Source organism: Agelaius phoeniceus, chromosome 3, assembly GCF_051311805.1.
Source record: "Agelaius phoeniceus isolate bAgePho1 chromosome 3, bAgePho1.hap1, whole genome shotgun sequence".
NCBI classification, from domain to species: Eukaryota; Metazoa; Chordata; class Aves; order Passeriformes; family Icteridae; genus Agelaius; species Agelaius phoeniceus.
In genome coordinates this window covers 31,062,297-31,084,428 of record NC_135267.1, presented here as the reverse complement: position 1 = coordinate 31,084,428, position 22,132 = coordinate 31,062,297, and the positions used below count along the sequence as shown (strand labels likewise).

The window sequence follows — 22,132 nt, the reverse complement described above, 5'->3', positions numbered from 1 at the left end:
GTGGACTTTCTAAAAACAGCATTCACAGTAAGCCACAAATTACAGTGATACATTCCAAATGCTATTTTGGATGAATCGAGGTACAGAAGGATAATTCTGGAGAAGGAGGATGAGCAGGTGAAAACAGTGAAGTTGTAATGAAATTGATAGACTTAATTATAGTATTTGCTTCTGTGAAAGCTATAATGTTGTCTAATCAGTTAAAAAATGTGGGAAGATGAAGGAGTTACTGTTTTGTCTATTTACACTACTACTTTTAGGGTTTATTAAATAAAATATCTAGGATACTGTGTTAAAAAGAAAAATATATATGGAAATATATGAGCTAATTACATGTTTGGAAAAAACACATGAAAGATCAGAAAGCATGAAAAATTCTGGTGTTTTAGGTTGTGTGTTTGCATTTTATGTGCTCCTTTGGTTTACCTAATCACCTCCCTTTGGAAAAAACCCACCACTAGTCTATAGTAATATCCTTCCCCATAGTAAATCCATAATGTCCTGTGTAAACTCAAGGAACAAAAGGTTATTATTTCTAGCTGTTACTGCAAGAAATGTATACAGTAAAGTATTTTACTGTGAAAGACTACTGCATTACTTTGCTTCATTTAGATTAATTTTTGTGCTCTAGTTGTTTTTGATAAAGACTATTTTTCATCACTTGATAGGGCCAAGTTTGACCATTGAATTATTTGATCTTTACAGCTTTTTTTGGTTTTTTTTCTTTTTTTGTGCTTGTGGTGTGGGGCAAAGCAGCAGGGAACAAAGAATTTTTTCTCAGATCCCAAGAATGATCTGCAGGTTTTATTTTCTGTTGTTCATTTCCTGTGTTGTTGTAACTCTTCAGAGTAGGGCCAAATTACAATCTCATTTGCATTATTTATATTATTCAATATAATGAGCATTAGTATAAAAATGATAAGTTAATTGCAACTTCTTGGCCTTCATTTTTTACTTTTGTAAAGAATTTTGGAGTAAAAACCATGAACACATGTATGGGAACATACACTATATATTCCTGTTTTCCTTTATACCCTATACCCTATACTCTTACTCCAAACCCACCTGTTCCAGTGTAGCTGAGTCAGCAGAAGAAGTCTTGCTGTTGGTGCAGTTCCAGAGTTGTGGAGCATCCTCAAGGGACTCCCTCTGCCTTGGTGACTTTTCCTCATTCTTTTCTCAAAGCAATGCCTGTAGGATGAATTTTGCCCTGAGGCACTAAGCATAAAGACACCAAGCACCAAGCCAACCAGTAGACAATTAGTTGTAATCTTCTGGTGCCCAGTCTGGTCTTTCTCTTTCTCAGCAAAAGGCTCCAACAATGTCACAGGTGTAATAAACATGCTCAGGGTACCACAGGACAACTGGAATGTACAGTGGGATGCAGGGAGTGCCACACATGCAGTATAAACTGCATGGGAGCTGATGACAGCATCATAGCTATCGATGCAAATCCAGTGGTAACAAACAGGGACATTGTTTACCCTTTGTATTATGTCCTTTTGTGTTAAATTCAGCTGAAATACTCATTGGTTTTGAAGTTATGACCCAAATGTATATATAGCAAATATTATTAGATTCGCTAATTTAAATATTTATAATTTAATAATAGATCTAGTAGTGATTATATCTATGCTGCAACCCAATAAAATAATTAAGTGTATATTCTGCAGTTCAATATGGGATTAAATGTGGACATACTGCTGAATCAGGGCTTGACTTGTGAATGGATATTTATCACAACAAAATACAGAACTATAATAAACATCTGTGTGCCAAGTCAAAGAGCAAACATACATGACCCCTGGAACATTTATTTTATTATTCTGAGGCCAATGGTATTTTGTGCTATTTTAGTGCTATTTTGTTCCGTTTCCTCAAGTTATATGTAAATTTTTGTGACTCTTACACTGTTCTGACCTTATTCTGCTGATACCTCAAAGGCTTATTACATTTTTTCACCCCTAATACTTTTAGTTAAATCTGTAATCACATTCAGACTTTAAGTTTTCCATGGTTTTAAATCTGATTTCCAGAAAAGAATGCCAAGTGTCTGTTTCCCATTTCCAATTGTTTGAATTCATAGTTACAAAGAATGACAAGGACACAGTACATGTCAGTGAGGAAGCCAGCACTGAATTCATGTTGTTTTCTTTGTGATCAAGAGTAGACCATGTCATATCCATGCATTTGAAGAGGCTTCAGCATGAATTAATTATTTGTTCAAACAAGTGAATACAAAACAGGTCTTCAAACATATTTTCATCAGTAGCACAATGTAAATATTGCCTTCTATTATCATGTACATAAGTTTGCTTATCTTCCTGGTCTCGTTATTTTAAATATGAAAAAATATGGATAGCAAACAGCAGGTTGCCTTTGAAAGGTAGAAAGCATTTACTTATCTGCCTCAAAAATCAGTATGGAATTTAAAGGAGCATCCTTTCCTGAAGATGGGTCAAAGGAAAATACCCACAGGTACTGAAGTAGTGGTTTATTTTATTTAACAATTTTCCCCCCTCATTTGCATTGATATGAGTTTCCACACTATGTCACATAACAATAATGTTTCTGTTCTAGTTCACAGATCACAATATCTTCTCTTGGTGTTTAAATGAGGGGCACAAAATGAATTGCCACTTTCTCCAAGCACTCCAATCAGCAAATTAGCTGCAGTTACCTCATGGCTCTTTTTTGAGTTTGAATAACAAAAACTCATAAATCTAAGGCAGTCTGAAATTCAGTAGGATATTGCAGATCATTCTTGTAAATAAACAGGCTACTTATACTTTGGAATCTTGTCTGTGTCAAAACATTTTTGCTAGCTTTTTTAATAGGGTTTTGGCTAGAATAAGCAATGCAAATGCTGAATGGCAGAGCTCTTTAGTCCTTCATCACACCAGTGCAACTGGGACAGGCTCAGGAAATTTCATTACTAATTGCAGATTCTGGTTTGAAGAAAATAAATTGCTGGTGTTTGCCAGTCATGAGGTAACATCAATGCTGATATATATGATGATGGGATGACCCATGAGAATAATTAAAACACTGAAAAAGGAAATTTTGTCAGTTGAGATGGCTTGTCTACTAGTCAGGTGCTCATTCTTTAATATTTTCAGCAGCCTAGGCTTGTCAAGCAGACTGATTATATAGTTCAGCATTGTGTGACTTAACCTTTTGTTCTTGAGAGGTGACATTTCCTTGAAAGCAACATGAAATGAAGAATTAAAAACAAACAAGCTGAAAACAATTTATTTTCAACTGGATAGTCAAGACAGAAAAAAAAAAGCTTCTAAAACTACATTTACTTTAGCTTTTAATTCAGAAAATGGATACATAAAAGGTCATTTCACGTATACATTTACCAACAAAACAATGTTCCTGTACCCTTGCACCAGTTCTTGTGCTTATTTCTCTGATGGTAAATGAAAACTCTAGAAGCATCATAAAAAAAAAAACAGTAAAAAATTTGTCCTAGTCAGAGAACTATTTAACTTTGTACAGCCTCACTGCCCCATGCAAGCCTTACAACATCCCCAAAATGTAGAGACCTTAAGAAAAGTGTTAATTGTTAATAATTTCTTTACAGGGGAGTACTAACTGTGTTGTTCTAGGATGAAGTTAGCACAGATCCAAATATTCCTCTGATTATTTTCAGTTCTTCCCCACTCCAGTGCTCTAACACTGGGGACTTATTCTATTAAAGTAATTCTGCTTTGTACAAAATACTTAAATGAGTGTTACCAAAAAGGCAGGAACTTCTCTCCTTTTTTCAAATTTTTTTAAAAAACTTTTCTTCAAGACCTCTGAGAGCTAAATTTTAGAACTCTTTGTGGTCTGAGTAACATTAGTAAATTTTTCTAACTGCAAAATGAAGAAAAGCTTCATCAGAGAAGATGAATGTTATTTCACAATAACAGCTCATGGCAGCCATCTAAAAGATAAGATTCTCCCATCTCCATTTGTCAGATACTTAACTTGAAGCTCAATCTCCCATCTTGTAGATAAGCTGTGCCTCTATTGCCTGTCTCTCTAGAGGTGAGACAGCACTGTCATCTCCAGTGCTCAGTTTAAGGCTATCCCCAAGAGTGCATTGGGTATTTTACGTCTGCCAGCTTTGCAACACTCCTGGGGATTCCCCAAGCTCCCTTCACTCCCCCCACTGCACTGGAGGAGCATCAACTGCAGAGAAATAGGCATACTTGTGTGTTTTACCTCTGTCTTCCCCCCTTAATAGGCATCAAAAATACCCTTTCTCTCTGTGCAGCTTTGGATCACCTGTGGTGTGTGCACGCTAAACCGATCAAAGATTAGAGCCATGCATTGAAGCAGCACAGTTTGAACAGTGTGGTATCATCAGCTCACAGATTAAAACTGCCCTACCACTCTTGCAGTTTTGCATTCTCAAAAACTGACTGCACAAATGGTGATCTCCCTCCTTAAAAATCACCACCAGAAGCATAACTGTTTAACTGGCACTGAAATAATTATAACCTGCTTGCTGACAACTATCCTTGTTTTATCCCACCTTCAGCAAAATCTCTCCAGCTGACTGGGGCTTGCAATAAACTATCATATTGTTCAACACTGAATGAAATGTGGGTAATATTTCGGTCTTAAAGAGAAAGCTATTATTTCCATAAGAATGCCTGCTCATTGGGGAAGGAGGTGTGGGTAGTCGCTTTGTGTTCTGAAATTTATATCCTCCTGTGCTATCAAACATTGCCAAGGGCATGAATGAGGCACAGGCATCCTTCTCTGTTTGTTCTCTTTGCATGAAAGAATTGTATTGCCTAAATCTATGAACTAAGTATTCCTAAAAATAATCCATCCTTCTCTGGTTTTCTGCTGTCACTTGCAGCTGTCCATCAGGAGTGAAATGTCCCAGTTTTGCCTGTGAATGAGTTCTTTAGTGTGCTGCTGCTTCAGTTTGTCTGTTAGGCCAAAAGGTGACTAATGGACTTGACTTACATAGCACAACAAAGCAGCTGTTGGAAAAATTGTGTCTGGTGCCCAATTTTCAGCGGAACTTTCACCTGGGAAAATGGCTAGGTGAAATACCAGACATCTGATTCATCTCAGTGGGTCTCTCATCAATGACAAAGTGCTACTTATGTCTAGAGTCTCAACTTCTCCAAAGTGACAAACATATAAAAACCTTGTTTGACATGTAATACCAAATAAAATTTGCAGACTCTGGTCCTTCCACAGTGGAGGCTTCCGTTTCCCCCATTTATACAGGTGATGTCTATTTATAGCTATTAATAAATTTAAAATTTGATTTATCAAATAGTTTCTAAAAGCCAAACTACTAATAAATTATAAACCATTAAGTAACTTATTGGAGAGTTGAAGTAATGATTCACAATTTTTGATATGAGTTCACTTCAGAGCAGGAAAGATCTGTGATACCAGCACCATAAATGCAAGTTGTTTCCCTCTTATTTTTGTTGTGGTAGCTTTTACACTTAAAACATCCTCTTTTATCTTGTTCATAATTTTGAACTGAATGTCTTTGTATCTATGTGACTCCTACACAGTAGAATAAAGCAGTCCATTGTTGCCAAGTCCTAGCACAAAACCAAAAACTTTAATTTTTAATGACAATTAGTATCTTTGTAACAAAGATACATGGAAGGACTATTACTCTGTTTTACATGTTTAATAGATTTGCTTCTGCAACGCAAGCATAGGCATCAAAATATTTAAAATCCACATGCTTCACACATAAATCCTAAGTACAATTCCAGAACAGCAAGGAGAAATACCACCTGGTATTCCCTGGTATTTGCATTATATGTATTATTATTATCTCAATAATCTGTGCATTTGAATCACATAATTTTTTGTCATTGTGCATTAAAAAGATGTCTTGCAACAAGCCACAGTAAAAACATATTTCCCAATAATCTCCCAGACTAAAACCTGAGAGGGTTTTAGTGGCTGGGTTTGTTGATGGTATGTGGGTGAGATGGAAGCAAGGAAACATCCCACATCTCTAACAAAAGCTTTGAGGAATCACATGCTGCCCTGTGAGGTACCAGGGGCATGGTGAAGGTTGGTGCCACCAGGTGCAACCCTCTCCCTGATGGTGAGGCAACTCCACTTCTCCAGCTCTGGTTTTGGTGTGCTCACTGGAGACCATTCCTGAGAGAGAAGGAGTTTTTTTCCACCATGTGGGTGTGCTGCAGGCTATTGCAGCCCAGCTCAGCTCTGCCTGGCAGGGATTCAGCCCTCTGGAAAGAACAGGGAGGCATGCATGTAGGATCCAAAATGTCCCATAAGGATAACTATGACTTCCACTCAGGAGAAATAAAAGAGAAAACTGTCAGGGGCAGTAGCAGTGCTATCTGCAGTGCATAGCATGTGTGTGTGCTGTCACTCTGTCAGATGAGTTACAAGTGTGGGGAGGTAGCCAGGACCTATCTGCTGAAGGGCTTAAAATTCTCCAACCTAAAAGTATTTGCTGTGATTTCCTGTAGCCTTGCTCTATACCAATCTTCACCTGCACCTTTTTGGTGTGTAGCCCCAGGGTATGGCAGTGATGAGTAACACTGAGGTGTCCTTTGCCCAGAGGGGTTATTCCTACCACTGTAGTACCATCCTCTCCAAACAGGAGACTTTGCAGTCTAGGCATTGCAAGGCCTGCCCATACATGCTTTGTACCTTAATAGACTAGGGCAGGGGGAAGAAAAGAGGCTGTTGTTACTTTGTTTTGTATTTTAGAGAGTGAAAATGAAGTTGTTTGTTCTGCTCCAGTATTTGTATAGCAAGCTCTAGAATTTGTGTTTGCTCAAAATCCCATCAGATGCTGATGTCATGGGTTGACTTTGGCTGGGTGCCAGATGCCCACTAATTGTTCCATCATTCCCTTTCCCAGTGGGACAGGGGAGAGACTAAGATGGAGAACAGCCACTGGGGGGGGGAGGAAGTGGTGGAAGGAAGTGGCGGAAGTGGCGGAAGTGGCGGAAGTGGCGGAAGTGGCGGAAGTGGCGGAAGTGGCGGAAGGAAGGAAGGAAGGAAGGAAGGAAGGAAGGAAGGAAGGAAGGAAGGAAGGAAGGAAGGAAGGAAGGAAGGAAGGAAGGAAGGAAGGAAGGAAGGAAGGAAGGAAGGAAGGAAGGAAGGAAGGAAGGAAGGAAGGGAGAGTCTGTATGCACATAAGCAAAGGGAAAGGTCAGTCTCTACTTCCCATCAGTGAGTGATGTTTGGACACTTCCTGGGAAACAGGACTTTAGCATGTGTAATGGTTCCTCTAGGAGGCAAACTCTGAAGAATCACAAATGCTCCCCCTCATGCTCTCTCCCTTAGCTTTTGTATCTGAGCTGGCACCATCTGGTATGGAATATCCCTTTGGCTAATTTGGGTCAGCTGGCCTGGTCCCCTGCCAGGATCTTGCCCACTCCCATCGCTTTGATGAGGGAAGGGATGTCAGAGGGATGGCACTGCTTGGCAGTAGCCAAAACACTGGTGTGTCATCAACACCCATCCAGCTGCCAATGCAAATCCCAGCACTGTGAGGGCTGTGAGCTTTACCTCAGTCACACCCAATGCAGATGCTTAAAGATAAATCATTGCAGTTCAGCTAAGATTTCATAAGCAACTTCCTGGGCCAAATAATTCTCCACACATTACTCTCACAAATTAAACAATTATAGCCCTGGGGTGACTAGTAACTTCTGAGGAAATACCTGTCTTTAGCTGTCTTCTAAAGCTACTATGATTCTATACAGCTTTTGGGTTTTGCAAATGGATGTAAATGTACTCACTATTCAAATTTAAGATTCATTAGTACAAACAGAAATTGCATATGTCAATTAAAACTATATTTGAAGGAGGATGGAGGAGCTGATGCATTTTAATCTTATATTTTACTGTGATATTTGACTGTATCAGTACATGAAATCTAATTTATTAAAATTGTGGAATAACTTAGGTCAGAAGTGACTTCTAGAGATTATCAAGTCCAAGCCTCTTCTCAGTGCAGGCTACTTTCAAAGTTAGAGCAGGTTTCTCAGGACTTTTTCATCTGAGTTTTGAAAATCTTCAAGGATGAAGATTCCACAAGAAAAAAGTCTCTAGCATGTCTTTAGCCTTCTCTTCTCTTTCTCAGGATCCCCCTACCTCTTTCTCTGAGAAGATGACCACTTTCCAAGACACAGAGAGGACTCACAGTCATCACCCTTGTACCCCTTGGATTCTATCTAGCCTCATGTATTTGCTATATCCAGTTAACTGAAGTGTTCCCCTCCTTGATCCCCCTGGATGTGAAGGTCAGGGGTGTAATGCAGGGGCTGGCTGAACCTCTGCAAGGGCTGTAGAACACACAGGACCTGGGCTCCAGGCAAGCAGCAAACTCCTGAGATAGCTGGTCTGGCTGTTCCTTCTTCAGCACAAGATGGAGCTTGGGTTTTTACTTCTGCAGAGTCTCTGTGGGAAGTTGTGACTGACCATTGGACTCTTAGTGGTCTGCCACAGTTACTTCTGTGCCCATGATCCCCATGTTCCTATCATGCCAGAGACAGGAGGTCTTGCATCTAGGCTACTGCCATTAGGTAGGAGATGTCAGTGCTGCTCATGGTGGTAAGAGATAGAAGAAATGGTCATGATTTCTATTTTACACCAAGACTTGTTTCTCAGGTACAATCTCAGGAAAGTGAATTTGTTTATTTTGGTTGCTAAATGTGTACAATGACTGTATACCTGATCACAGAATCACAGGATCAAATCACAGGAAAAGACCTTTGAGATCACTGAGCCAACCCATGACCTAACACCACCTTGTCAACCAGACCATGGCACAGAGTGCCACATCCAGTCTTAAACACCTCCAGGGACTGTGATTCCACCACTTCCCTGGCATTCCAATGCCAAATCACCCTTTCTGAGAAGAACTTCTTCCTAATTTCCAACCTAAACTTCCCTTGATGCAGCTTGAGACTCTTGTCCTGTCACTTGTTCTCTGGAGGAAGAGACCAACCCCTACCTGGCTGCAACCTCCTTTCAGGCAGCTGTAGAGAGTGATAAGGTCTCCCCTGAACCTCCTCTTCTCCAGGCTAAACAACCCCAGCTCCCTCAGCCAACCCTCAGAGGATTTGTGCTCCAGACTTTTCACCAGCCTTGCTGCCTTCTCTGGACTCACTTCAGCACCCCAAAATGCTTCCTAAACTGGGGGGACCAGAGCACTAAAGGTCTGGCCTCACCAGTGCCAAGAACAGGGGAAGAATGGTCAGTCCTGCTGGCCACACTATTCCTGATACAGGCCAGGATGCCATTGGCCCTCTTGGCCATGTGGGCATGCTGCTGGATCATGGTCAGCCTGCTGTCAATCAGAGGATGAGATACTTAGGAATGCTTCACCTGAAAGAAAGTTGAAAATGCAATTGCTTTTGTCCTGAGGTTTATCCTCCTATTAATTTACTTTTGGAAAAGGGAATTAAAACATCAACGGAAAAGTCTTGTCCTCTTCCTCACAGCAAAATTAGTCTGGGAAGGACCACATCATCATCTCTCAGCTTCAGAGCACTTTGAGAGCATCATCTGCTTCAGAGAACTTTGACATTCTTTGTTCCAGATTTTTGAAGGCATAGTTTTGGACAATGGTGTAATTGTGCAATTATTTGAACAACAAAGTGGAGAGTTCCAAGTGGACCTGTATTTATCATGCTGTGTTTAGTCTTAGGCATCTTAAATAATTTGTGGGATCTCTTGTAAGTGCTGCCAATTACAGTAATTGGACCCAGAGGTCAGAAGTATATGTATCACTGCAGCAAAGTCTTGTTCTGTCTGTCAAGAGTGTAAACTTCTGACAAATGAAAGATTTAAAAGTGTTTTTTGCTCTTGCTGATGTATTGTTCTCTAAGTGTCTAAATACTGAAAAGGAAGTTGGAAATAAATAGGGTCTGTGGCTGTTGCAGCGCCACGACATATTTTTCTGCTATTAAGTAAGCATTAAGTATGAAAAGACTGCCTTAAGGTGTTATTTTGAATCACCTCAGAGCTAATTCCAGTCTACATAGGGTTTTTTTGCTCAGGCTTGGCTAGTTACTCTATTTAGTTGGCATATTATATTATGAAAGCAATGTGGATTACACTTCAGATGATAACTTCTAAAAGATTCATATTTATAAGTATTTATTAATTGTAGGGCAACTATAATTAGTTCATTCTAATGCAGATTCATGCTAACATTACTCTGAAAAGTATCATAATGGTTATCATCTTTTCTTTCCTGGGTCATCAAAAATTATCAAGCCTGTGTTTCAGTTTAACTTGTCATGGTAACTGGATAGAAGGAGTAATAAAGCCAATGGCAGTACAACATCAGCTATGTTATCTGGGGTCATTGTAGCACTATACTCTCTCTTCTGGAGTTATTTTCTCTTAGTTTTGATTGAGATATAAAAAGTAGATAATGCAATCAATGATTTTTTCATTACTTAAATGTCTGTCACCTTTTGTTGAAAACTCTGCTAAGGAAATGTTCCTTCTGTTGTTGCTGTCATTACTTCCTTTAATTATAGAAAGGGTTGTAGAGAAGTTGCATTTTTTGAGATGTAAAACAATCCGAAAGAACATGTATTAATATGGATATTGTAATATTTTCAGAATATTTTTGAAATTCATCCTCTTCAACATTTCCTTTTATTTGAAATGAAAAGGACACAATACACATATTTAAATGTGATAAGATGTGCAATGATAAATACATTGATACAATGCCAAAGTGTTTGATACATGGCAAACATGATTTATTTATTTTCATTGTAAGTTTGCCTTTCCACAAAATCATCATGTTTTATTTATGTTCTTGATAACTAATTGGGAATGGTGGCTAAGGCAGAGGATGATAAAGGAAAATACTTTTGCTAAAAACCCCACAAACCAGACAAAACATTAGCAAGCTCTGTATGGACACTAAATTAGCTTTTGGAAAAAGGAATTAAAACATCAGTGAATATGTGAAATTGGATATTGGATGTTCATCAGTGTATATGAGAAATTGGATATTGGACAATAGCAATCTAGTAAAATCTTGAAGAAACATAATTGGACAAGTCTGGGCTATCTCATCAGAATACAATGCAATGAACTGACAAGCCTGGCTTCTCACTCGCACTGCCGTGGCTGGGAGACATTTTGGCACAGAAATTGGCACATTTTGGCCCTTTCCAGCAGGGCACGTCTCATCAGGAGCTAAGGGGAAAGGTTGTTTCCTTGGGAGGGCAGAAGAACTGACAGCTCACAGGCAACAGTTGAAAGGTCTTGCAAAAATCTCTACTACTTCCAGCAGTACCTGACAGAGAAAAAAAAAATCAAATCTTAATGTGTTCTACTTGGTCCAGCTTTGCCATTGCAAGTGGGGTCTGTGTTGCTCTGACAGGGAACACATATGGTTTTGCAGGAAGCCTTGGGAAGGCAGGTGCCACTGGTCCTGATGCTCTCTTCTGCCAGAGCTGGATATTTCATGGACTGATTTTAGGAGTAACTTGGAACCGTTGCTGATGCTGGTGTAGGCTCTATCAATATCAGCTTCAACTGAGACACAGAAGAGGCACACTAGTAATGAAGTTATCTTTTGAGTTCTTACAGGAATGGAAATGATAACTGGTATTTGTTGATGGACTCCCTAGATACCCCTTAAAAAGCTCACCCAAATATAATTATGCTTGTGGGAGTGCTATGAAGTTCAGATTTGGCTTTGGTATGTTGAACCAACTGCATATTGTTAGAAATCTGAAGGCAAGCAGCCTTGATACAGCACTTCACCACCTGGTTGCATAGAATCATCATAGAATTATAGAAAACTTGGTTTAGAAGGGATCTTAAAGATCATCTAGTTCCAACCTCCATGCCATAGGCAGGGGCATCTTCCACTAGAGTAGGCTGGTGGTTGCAGTCCCATCCCTGACCTTGCACACTTTCAGGGAAAGGGCACCCACAACTTCTCTGGGCAACCTGTTCCAGTGCCTCATTACCCTCTGAGTATAGAATTTCTTCCTACTATAAATGTCTCCACTTTTAGTTTAAAACTGTTTCCCCTTATCCTGCATGAGCCTGTCTGCTCTGAAAGAATTATGGTTACACTGTAATGATAAGCCTTTGATTTATGGTGGCTTGTATCACCCAACAGCTTGTGAACAGGAAACCTTGCCTACTTGTAACACCCTGTCTTGAGTCAGATACCTTTACAGACCTGACAGATAACTTGCTGCTGTGAGAAGCCAAATCCCAAATGCTTCTTTTCTGCTTAAGAAGCACCAGTGAATAACTTCCAGAGAGGTTCCTTCTCCTCCCACAGTGCTAATGGGACAATGACATCTAAAATCCTCAGGTATGAAGCCAAAAATAGATGGAAACAATAATACAAATTAAAACAAAAATATAGTATATCCCTTTAATGACAGAAGGCAACAAGAGACATTCAGAGAAACAAGAGCACAGAATTTCCAGTGGTTTAAGATCTATTACAAACATTATTCCAAAACTGCTCTGAAGTAGCTGACAAAGAAATTTTTCCTAAAAAATTTCCTAAAAAGCCCTGAGGCAACTATAAGGAAAACCAAATACAGAGATAGAATGGATATGATCCTTTGAATGAAAACAGAAAAAATTAATTCCATGGGGTTTGTGTGGATGGTAGGAAGGCAGCAGTGCTTAGCACAGAGCACTGCAGATAGCAAGGTCTAGGAGGTGTCTCTCTTTTCCAAAGAAGAGACACAAGATTTGAAAGACAAAATAGATAGGAACTCACTGGATTACACCCAAATATCTAACCTGAATTGTCTCCAGTACTGCTTCCATAGAAGATGCAGGGCACACTTGGTGGCTGACTCTGCCCATGGACCATTTCTTTGCAACCATCAGTGTATGAGTAAATCTCAAATTCTGGAAGCTCCTTTCTCTGAAATTTTATAAATTGATGTGGATTTCCCCAGTATGTTTTTGACACATTTTCTTTTTTGATGTTATCCTGTTCTTGCAATCAAAATGCCTGACATCCTAATCATAATAGTTTTGTGGGGAGGGAGGTTTGGAGCATGGGGGGCTCACCCAGAGGCAATCCTTGGAAATGGCTGAACATGACCACAAGGGCCACAAACAGGACCTGTGTGGCTGGGATGCCTAAAAGGGTATGTTCTGATTTTATAGCCTTTGAATTCATTGGATTTCTAGGATGTAAAAAGCAGAAAAATATTGTCTCATCTTGGAAATTCAAGTTGAGCTTCTTTCCTTCTGGCAAGTTACAAATCACAGTATAAATCATTGTTAAGTTCTGCCTTAAATTTCACTTATCAAGCACTCGAACTCCTGAGTTGGGTGTTCTGCAAATTTGGACCTGTGAAACATTAATTTTCAGTGGACTCAATTTTTAGCAGAAAAAAATGTAAATTAAGAAGGAAAAATAGTATACAGCTCATTTTTCTATGGCTATTTTAGCAGTCCAATCATAAATGGAGTAGAAAGCAAAACATTTTATCATTCAGTACCAAAGAGAGGCCTGATCATCTTTGTGCAGCAGATCCTTTTAAGTGAGTAGATATCCATTTCACAGAGGCTTTTTTGCACATGAGAATTATTTTGCTTCACATTTCTGCTTCTCTGTAAAGTGGGGATTTTTAGTGGGTTTGAAGTTAATACTTTCCAAACTTCAATTGTTTTTTAGGAATAAATCCTAGTTATATCACTCTAAGAACAAAAAAAAAGTTGTGTACTGAACACTCAAAGGACTTATCTGTCTTATTTTAAAGAAATTGAAGGAAAGTTTCCAAGCCAACTTATAAAAATATGATCTTTATTAAAGTTAAACCAGCTATGTAGCTACCCTGTGCTGCTCTGAGGAGCTTTCTGAATACCTATATTATGTATAGCTACAAGTTAAAATTTGAATACTGATTATGACAGCTGTATATTTATGTATCTCTAAGCACAGCAACCTTAAAATTAAGACAAATGTAAATTCACCCAAATCAATATCCAACCACAAGAATTAGTATTTTTCACTGAATTTGAGGATGCTTTCATCTTGGCATCATAAGCAAAGACCATGTTCCTGCAACATATGAGTGTCTAGCTGTATACCACTGACCAAAGTTAATTTGCCTACTGCTAGGGAAGCACCTTGATGTGAAGGACATACCACCTGCTGTATTATTTATTCTGTTTCTGCATCTATGAGTCCATTTTTAATTTAGTATTGCAATGCCTTAACTCCCAGCTGAGAGCTTATAAAACAACTGAAGGTTAAATCATCAGTTAATATCATTGCAACCTGTTTCTCTTTTGCCTCCCCTCCCCACAAGTAAATCCCTCTGGTTGCTCACATATTTTGATTTCTACAGCAGAAACCAATCCAAGTCTGCTTTGGGCAGAGATTCTCCCTCAAATTGCCCAGGTGGGTAAATTTCAAACAATCAAAAAGAAACAAAAAATCTAAGGATCTTCTGTAAAATGAGAGAAAGATCTCTGAGACTGATCAGGTATTTTCGGCATTTTAAGCAATAAACTGGGTATTACAGCATGCAAATGAATGAAAGAAAAGCAGCAGGGGAAAGGACAGGATTGTAGAGGGAAAGGTGACAGTTTTGCTGAGGAATTCTCCTGTCAGTTTCCCTAGGGAGGAGAGAAACAAAGTAGGGAGAAAGTGGGAGGAGAGCAGTGTGAAAAGGCTCTTGGATACCATGGAGATGGGTACAGTGTAAAAATCTGTATACTATAGATAAGTAAGTGGGAGGTTGATATCAAACTCCTACCAGCCAGAAACTGGCTTTGTGCAGGGTAAACATGTTAAAGGGCTGGGCAGCAGGAAGCATTGTTTAAGACTTTGCCATACTGTTTGCCTACTTAGTGCTTAAAGAGAGTGCAGGAAAGGGACAAATCAATGTTTTTGTGATTTTTTTCACATGTCTGTTCTTTTATCTATATCCAGTCTACTAGGAAGGGTAAACTATTTTCTAGAGCTTTTTTTTTCCCCCATTGAGTTGTCTTACAACTTCAGACCTGCTTTTTTTTTTTTTTGCTGTTTCTACTTTTAATTTCAGCCTTAATTTGATTAATTGGGAGCTCATAATAAATTCATAATGCTTCTTCATCGTCCCTGAATGTGGGGAAGAAAATGTGACAGATTCCAGAGGAACTAAATGTTACTTTATGTCTGAGTAAGACAGTATGTTTTTAAAATTCAGTCTTTGTGTTACAGTGCTTTGAAAGACTGTCTCAGCTCATTTTAGGATTTCTTTGTTCTCTGCTTCTAATTTTTATGCTTTCGATGCCTGTAAGATTGCTGTTATTTCTATCCATGGCCGTAAGGAAAATTCTATAGTTTGTACATAGGACATTATACTTCCAAGAATTATTGGGGTTTTTTAAAATTCAAAAATGTAACACACACTGTAGAATGGTGAGTGTGGTTTTCAGAAAATTGTTATTTGTGCCATTGATTCTTCCCAAAATACAAGCTGCCTGCTGCCTATGAAGCAGGGTAAAGCAAACTGATTTTTTTTACCTTTTATCCACAAGCTTAGCTTCAGAACAATGCCAAAACAAGTGAATTACTTTTGTGAAAGCTTACATTTAAATGCTGTGCCTTCTGTGAAATTCAGATGAGTTGGATGGGGAGACCATTCTTATCCCTGTCAGTTGTACCCATTGCTGTATTCAGGAAGGCTTTGTGGCCACAGACTGACTTGTGCAATAATAATGGCAATGAGAGCAGTGCTTTGCAATGGCCCTGTCTCCGTGTGTGCATTCAGGAGGAAGCATGGTGCAGCAAGGTTCTTAAGACTTTAAATTGCTTTGCTGGAGGACACACACAAGCTGAGGAGTTAGTGCTCTGAAAGCGAGCGTTGGAAAAGTCCCACAGGGAGGGATGGGGATGTGCGGCCCTGCCACAGGGCTCTGCAGGTCTGGCTCTGACCACACTCATCCCTACCTGCTAATCCTGGCCAAACAGCAATAGCAGTCTTTAGGAAAAATAGAAATGTCTCTATTCCCTGAAATATTGTACCTCCTAGATTTTCAGAACTCAGTGATAGCTGTGGTGGTGCTTGGGGTCTTCTTAGAGGTTGGAAGGCCAGGATATCCTGACAGTGGTGGTGCTGGCCTGCTGTCTGTAGAAACTAACTGGTATTTTTCTTTTATATTTCAGACTTTAAAGGGTTCATGTTGATCTTCAAGGGTAAATTTTAAGAAGCTGTCTTAGAGCGTGATTTTTAATTGGCTTTTTCCCAGAAAAAGCAAAAGAAAAGCCATTAAACTTTAAGCTACAGTTTTACTGATGCTCATATCATTGTCCGGGGTGCAAATTCTAGATTTTAAGATCAGATTAAACTTAAGTATTGGGTGCTTTAAGTACAGGTTGTTACTAGTAAGAGTACCAAAGCTGATTGTCTGCACCAAAATTGGTGAATTTAATATGCAAATCTGTGAAGAAGGATGAGGTCCTGCCTGTGGGAAAGGGCCAGTGGTGTGTGGTAGCAGCTCTCTGGTCACAGAGAGCAACAGACAACTTTGCCAGGGATCGTTCTGGGAAAGGCTGTGAAGAGATCAGAGAAAACAATTAGAAACAATTCTTATCTTAACTTGCTGCACCTGTTGTTGTGAACATGTGGAATGTGTTATGGAGATTTGTTACCAAAGGGTGGTGTTTTAATTAAAGGACTAATCAGGTCCACCTGTAGAGAGCTAAGGTATAAAAAGCAATGGGTTTCTTTATAAAGTGAATTAACTTTCTGTGAATGCTTTGAGAGGCTTTGTCACTTATAACCTAGTCCTGACCTGCTGACAGTGTTTGTCACTGAAATGACAAACAAAATGCTTCCTCAGCATTTCTCACTGGCTGCTAGAAGCATTGCACCATGGTGGACGTGGTGAACTACAAAATGTGCATCTTCTCTGTCCCCATTCCCTTGAGTTTCCTACTCAAGCTTCTGGAGTTTTCTGTTGTCCACTGGAACTGGCTGTGTGGAGAGCAAAATGCTGTGCTTTGAAATTTGGACTTGACTGGTTTACAATGAGCTGGGTGCATAACCCCAGGGCCACGTGTGTGAAATCAGGGACAGCAGCATCACTGACTGATAACATACTGTCTTTCTAAGTTGAGCATGTTTGATTATGGTCTTAGGTTCTTTGAATCAACTTTTGATATTGTAATCAATGGGAGAATGTGAAATGAACTTTACAGGCAGGTAGTCAGCAGCTAATTTTGCAAGATTCTTCTCTGTTTGCAGTTCTGATGAACAGGATTCACCTTTACATTACATGATGGTTAGTTTGGATTCAGTGTGAGAGCACAAAGCTTGATTAGATGCAGTAAATGCATCATTCCAGCAATCTCTGGCTTTTCTTCATATGATGTTAAAATATATGTATCCATTAACACCTGTTTCTTTATTGCCACAGGTTCTGCCTGGCATACTGCAGAAGCATTGCTGTATTTTACCTGACAGGAACACAGGTAAACTTTCTGTTTAATGAGTTAATATTGTTATATGATTTGGAGAAACACAAGCACAAATTGGATTATATAGAGAGGCCTTGTTTGCTATTTATAGTCATTGAAATTATCTTATAGAGAATGTTAACTTGGATGTTTTGATTAAATTACCTGCTTTCATGTGAAGATTTTATGTATTCTGTTAACATGCTGGAGGTGGCACCATTGCAGAGGTTGCTCTCAGGTCTCGCTTATAAAGTTATTTGTATGAATTTCTGAAGCATTTATGAGTTTTTAACTATAAACTTACTACTTTGTCAAGAAAAGGGGTTTAATACTGGAGTCTGCAGCCTGGTCCTGTTGATTCACAAAAGTACTAAGCATTAAATTGCAGGTAGCTCTGACTGCAGATAACTGCTTGCCCTGTGGTTATAAAGTAGAGGAGTAGACTAACGGAGTAGTCAGAAGCAGTATCACTAACAATATTTTATTGTTTTGTAGAAGAAACTTAATGTGTTTGTGGAAGAATAAATAAATTGATGAGAATGATATTGGAAGAGAAGAAAGCCATGATTTAATTTTACATTCTTTTATTACACGAAAAACCAATTTCTTTTAAAATAAGTTTTAAAAACCTTTCAAAAATACTATAAATTGAGTGAAAGTGACTGCATATGCAACTCTGGATATGATTTGACAGAATAATTTTAGGGAAGTAGAGAACTTGGAAGAAAAATATAGCTTTTTTTTCTGTATCTTCTTAATAGAATATATGTGATTGCTGGCATCTCTTAAATCTGCATACCCCTTTCTCCCTGTAGGTACCATTAAAATAAACCAGTTTGCTCCTTAGCTTGCTATTACCTGTATTTCAGGTACAGTTTGCACTAAAGGTAATTACAGAGAGAACTTGACAACTGTGTTGAACTGTAGTGGGATTTGTGGTTACCTGCCGATGTTCAAACGAAATTTAAAATCTGATTTCCATTTTAGATTGTGAATGTGATAGGAGTACTCTAGTAAGATAGTTCATAACACACCCATTCCAGCAAGAATTGGGAAGTTTATAATTAGCAAACAAATTGCAGACAGACTTTGGCCTTCATAACAATTTCAAGTGCTCCTAAAACTGAACTTGGTGTAATGATCTCAGCCCAGTCTGTGTGCTCCTTTGCTGATATCCTGTGCAAATTATTTTCTTCCTTTTATTTGTAATATAGGAACTTGATCCAGATTCCATTGACAACCAAGCTCTTAACTTATATAGAAGTGTATCATGTAGATATCAGAGCCAGAGTTACATGAAGGGATGGCCTGGAGCTGGGTGGTAAGACTGACCATTTATCTGGAGAGGGTGTAATTAATAGTTCTTTACAACCAATATCAAGAAAATAATTTCTCTAAAATCTGAGTCATCTGCAATAGTGCCTTCATTTGGATATAAGAAAGGAGGGGTTTGCTAATATAAAATTTGGTTTTGAAAATTTTGAACTAAGTTCTTTGAAGGGAAAATCTGTCAGGCTTTGTATGTAACAGCTGCTGTACCACATAAGCACACTTATCTGTGAAAATATCTGTAAGTTCTATTGCATCTGTGTCACTGCTGTAGTATTTTTTTTTTATGTTTACCTACTATATAGTGGGGAGTTGCCAGCAGGTGCAAAGTAAATTAAATGTGTTCCATTTTCCTCCATTTCCCCTATTTACAGTGTTTAAACATTTGGCAGAGAGAAGGAGAGTTCAGACAGGACATGGGGGATTTTTCACCTCCTTTCTGGATTAAAAGAATGACTGAATTACAGTTTGATTAATTGCATCTGATAGAGATAAATGAACCTTTGTCATGTCAGACTTTAGGTCAAAATCAACTAGTCCAAACTAAAACCAAGAAATTCAGTGAATTTGTGTAAATGTGGAATGTGCTATTTGCATTCAAATGTATGCATCATAAATAATCTTGTCCAGTTTCACTCTCAGTCAGTGAGCACAGAAAAATTACCTGGCTGTGAGCTGTAAGTCTGTGTTCAGCTGTTGACATTTGGAGGAACAAAGCAATGTGCAGGCTTGGGTGTTCTTCCTAATAAATAAAGAAGAATAGGGAGAAATTGACTTGATGGAGGGATGGGAGAAGAGAAGGGGGAAGAACCATATAATGAGATGACAAAACCATTAGGGAAGAACAAGATGCTGTAGGGAGTAGGATGAGTGGAAGGGAGAGAGGCAGTAGCAGTTTCTTCACTCAGAGCTGTTCAACAGTTCAAGGGAAGGCAGCTTGGTATTCTTGGGCTCCTCATTCAAGAGTGCCTCCATGACCAGGCTCTTCCATGCTATCAGCACTGGAGCTGCACCCCAGGGAAAGAAATGAGCCCTTGGGAATGATGGGGCCAGTGCTACCATCCTTTTGTCTGGCTGCCCTTCAGACCTAAGTTTGATTCTTGAGGAATATATGCAATTAACCTGAGATTCAATTTGTCCCTGATTGCCTGTACTCTAGAAAGCTGCACATCTCATTGTCCTTACACTGTGTGGGAGTTTGAAGTGACCACACTTTGTCAGTATGGGTATTCTGTATTTGTAAACTGGAGAAGAGAGCTATGCATGGAAAGATAGCTACATGGGGAACAGTGATCTCCTTCCAGTGGTGATGGTGTGTTAGTACTTCTACCATGAACTGTTTTTCTCAGTGTTTATAACTTAGGTATAAAAATATATCCTGCAAAGACTTTCAAATTCAGCCATCCCATAGCAACAAAGTTTTGGAAGAAGATACATATTTAATAAGATTAGGTGTTTCCAAGGTTAAAGAATTATTAATTTTCAAACATTTAAAGCCTTTACAAAATTGAATTCTCTAAATAAATCACTGAATACTGAATACAGCTGGTAGCTGCTTGCATTAAGCTTTGCTAACAGTGATGTTTCAATTCTTAGGCATTCATTTATTTGTGGCTTTCCATTAATGATATTTTCATTACTTAATTAAAAGTTTATCTAGCATGCACTGGCACAATGTGTGCTTGTTATTGTGCTAGCTAATGTCATGGTTTGATACTGGCACAATGCCAGTGCCCCCATGAAAATATATTCTCCCTGGTGTCTGCTGTGAGATGTGACCAGGAACAGAGCAAAGCAGGTTCCAACTTAGGAAGAAAGGAAAAAAAACTTTATTAACCTACAATTATATGTAAAAAGAAACACAGGCAGAACTCAGAATGAAAACATTCCTCCTCCCCCCACCAAATTTCAACACATCACAGTAAGACAAAACCTTGGATTCTCAATTCAGTTACCACCCCTCAGATCACCAACTTTCAGTCCATCACCACCCTGCAGATAATCAATTCTCAGTTCATCAAGGAGAGAGGAGTCCCTCTTGTGCCATAGGCTTCCCCTGGAAACAGAGTTGAAACCTCGTGTGTTTCCATGTCACTCGTGGCACCACCTGGAGATCATTTGCCATCATGACACCCTCCTTCCATGTCCAGTGCTCTCACCACTGAACATGGACCAGAGCTGCCTCTAGGGTTCCCCTTTTAAGGATGCTTTGCCCACTTCCAAAAGAGCACAGTCTCTCACTTTTGGGACACCTGTCCACACCAAATTCACCCCCTGGGGCTGAGGGGTCTCAAGAACAGAGATCTTCTCCTCTACTGAAGATCGAGGGCACCAACCACCCCCACTTCTTCACATAACAACACCGCACTCCCTTGGCTCTGAGCCATTGCCTCCCCCTAAATGCAGTCTCTGTGTCACAGGAAAAATGGTTCTGTCCATAGCTATATAAGAGAAGTCCAGCGAAAGGCCACTCCACCATCTCCACCCACCTAGGATTCTTCTTCTCTCAGACATCTTTCACTTGCACAAACTTGCATTACACCGGCCCGTTTCCTCCTTTTTCATCTCTATCTCTCTTCTCATTCAGCTCCAGGAGGATCAGCATTTGTAAGGTTTCCATCATCCAAGAAAAGTGTTAAAATCTCAGGCTCTGCCTGTCCAGAACTCCTAAGCTTCCCTGCCAGGCCGGGCACCTTCTCGCCACACCACCCTGCCCTTCTTCTCAGCCAGCCGTGCTGCCTGCGCAGGATATCGAATTTCAAGATGGCACAAGCACTGGCACCAGCTCTCACGCTCACTCTCTCTCTCTCTGTCTCTCCTGGGGGGAGGCTGCCTGATGTCTCTCAGTGCTCCTCCACCCTTCCACCCTGCAGGCCCCTTCACCTGCCTGCTCTGTTCAAGGCCCAGTGTACCTCCCTCGCCCAGCCCACAGCAGCCGGGCAGGGGAGCTCTGACCTCGTTCACCACCGGAAGCAAGAGAGCTTCCCCCTGGGAGTGCTCTGCTTTTAACCTCCCGTCACGTTCTCAGAAGGGGTATCCATGTCCTCAGTGACCACACCAGGTGCCAATATTCAAATCTGAGCACCTATTGGTTTGACCACAGCATCCCAAAAACTCACTTCCTTTTCAAACCAGGACAGCTGGTATCCAGGAACTTTGTCACATATTCTATTACTCAAGAAGCAAAAGATCCTAGACTAGGTACCTTTATTCTGCACTTCCATCTTATATGCCATAAGCATACTGTAATAGCTGTATTGATGGCCCTGCTCAGTTTCTTTCCATCTCCTAACCAGACAGCAACAACTGGGATGCATTAGCAGTTATAAAGTTAATTGGAAGAAAAGCAGCTACATGCTCTGTACA

At 39.6% G+C, this 22,132-nt stretch overlaps 1 protein-coding gene across 8 annotated transcripts in view; it reads left to right on the top strand.

The window, feature by feature from the left end:
- DLGAP2 (DLG associated protein 2) overlaps positions 1-22,132 on the top strand; it is a 458,493-nt gene that overhangs the window by 61,617 nt on the left and 374,744 nt on the right. For all 8 annotated transcript variants that reach the window (XM_077174995.1, XM_077174994.1, XM_077174996.1 and 5 more), the window contains exon 2: positions 17,398-17,452. In XM_077174995.1, the coding sequence (XP_077031110.1) occupies positions 17,398-17,452 (55 nt within the window). The remainder of the gene's footprint in view (positions 1-17,397; positions 17,453-22,132) is intronic.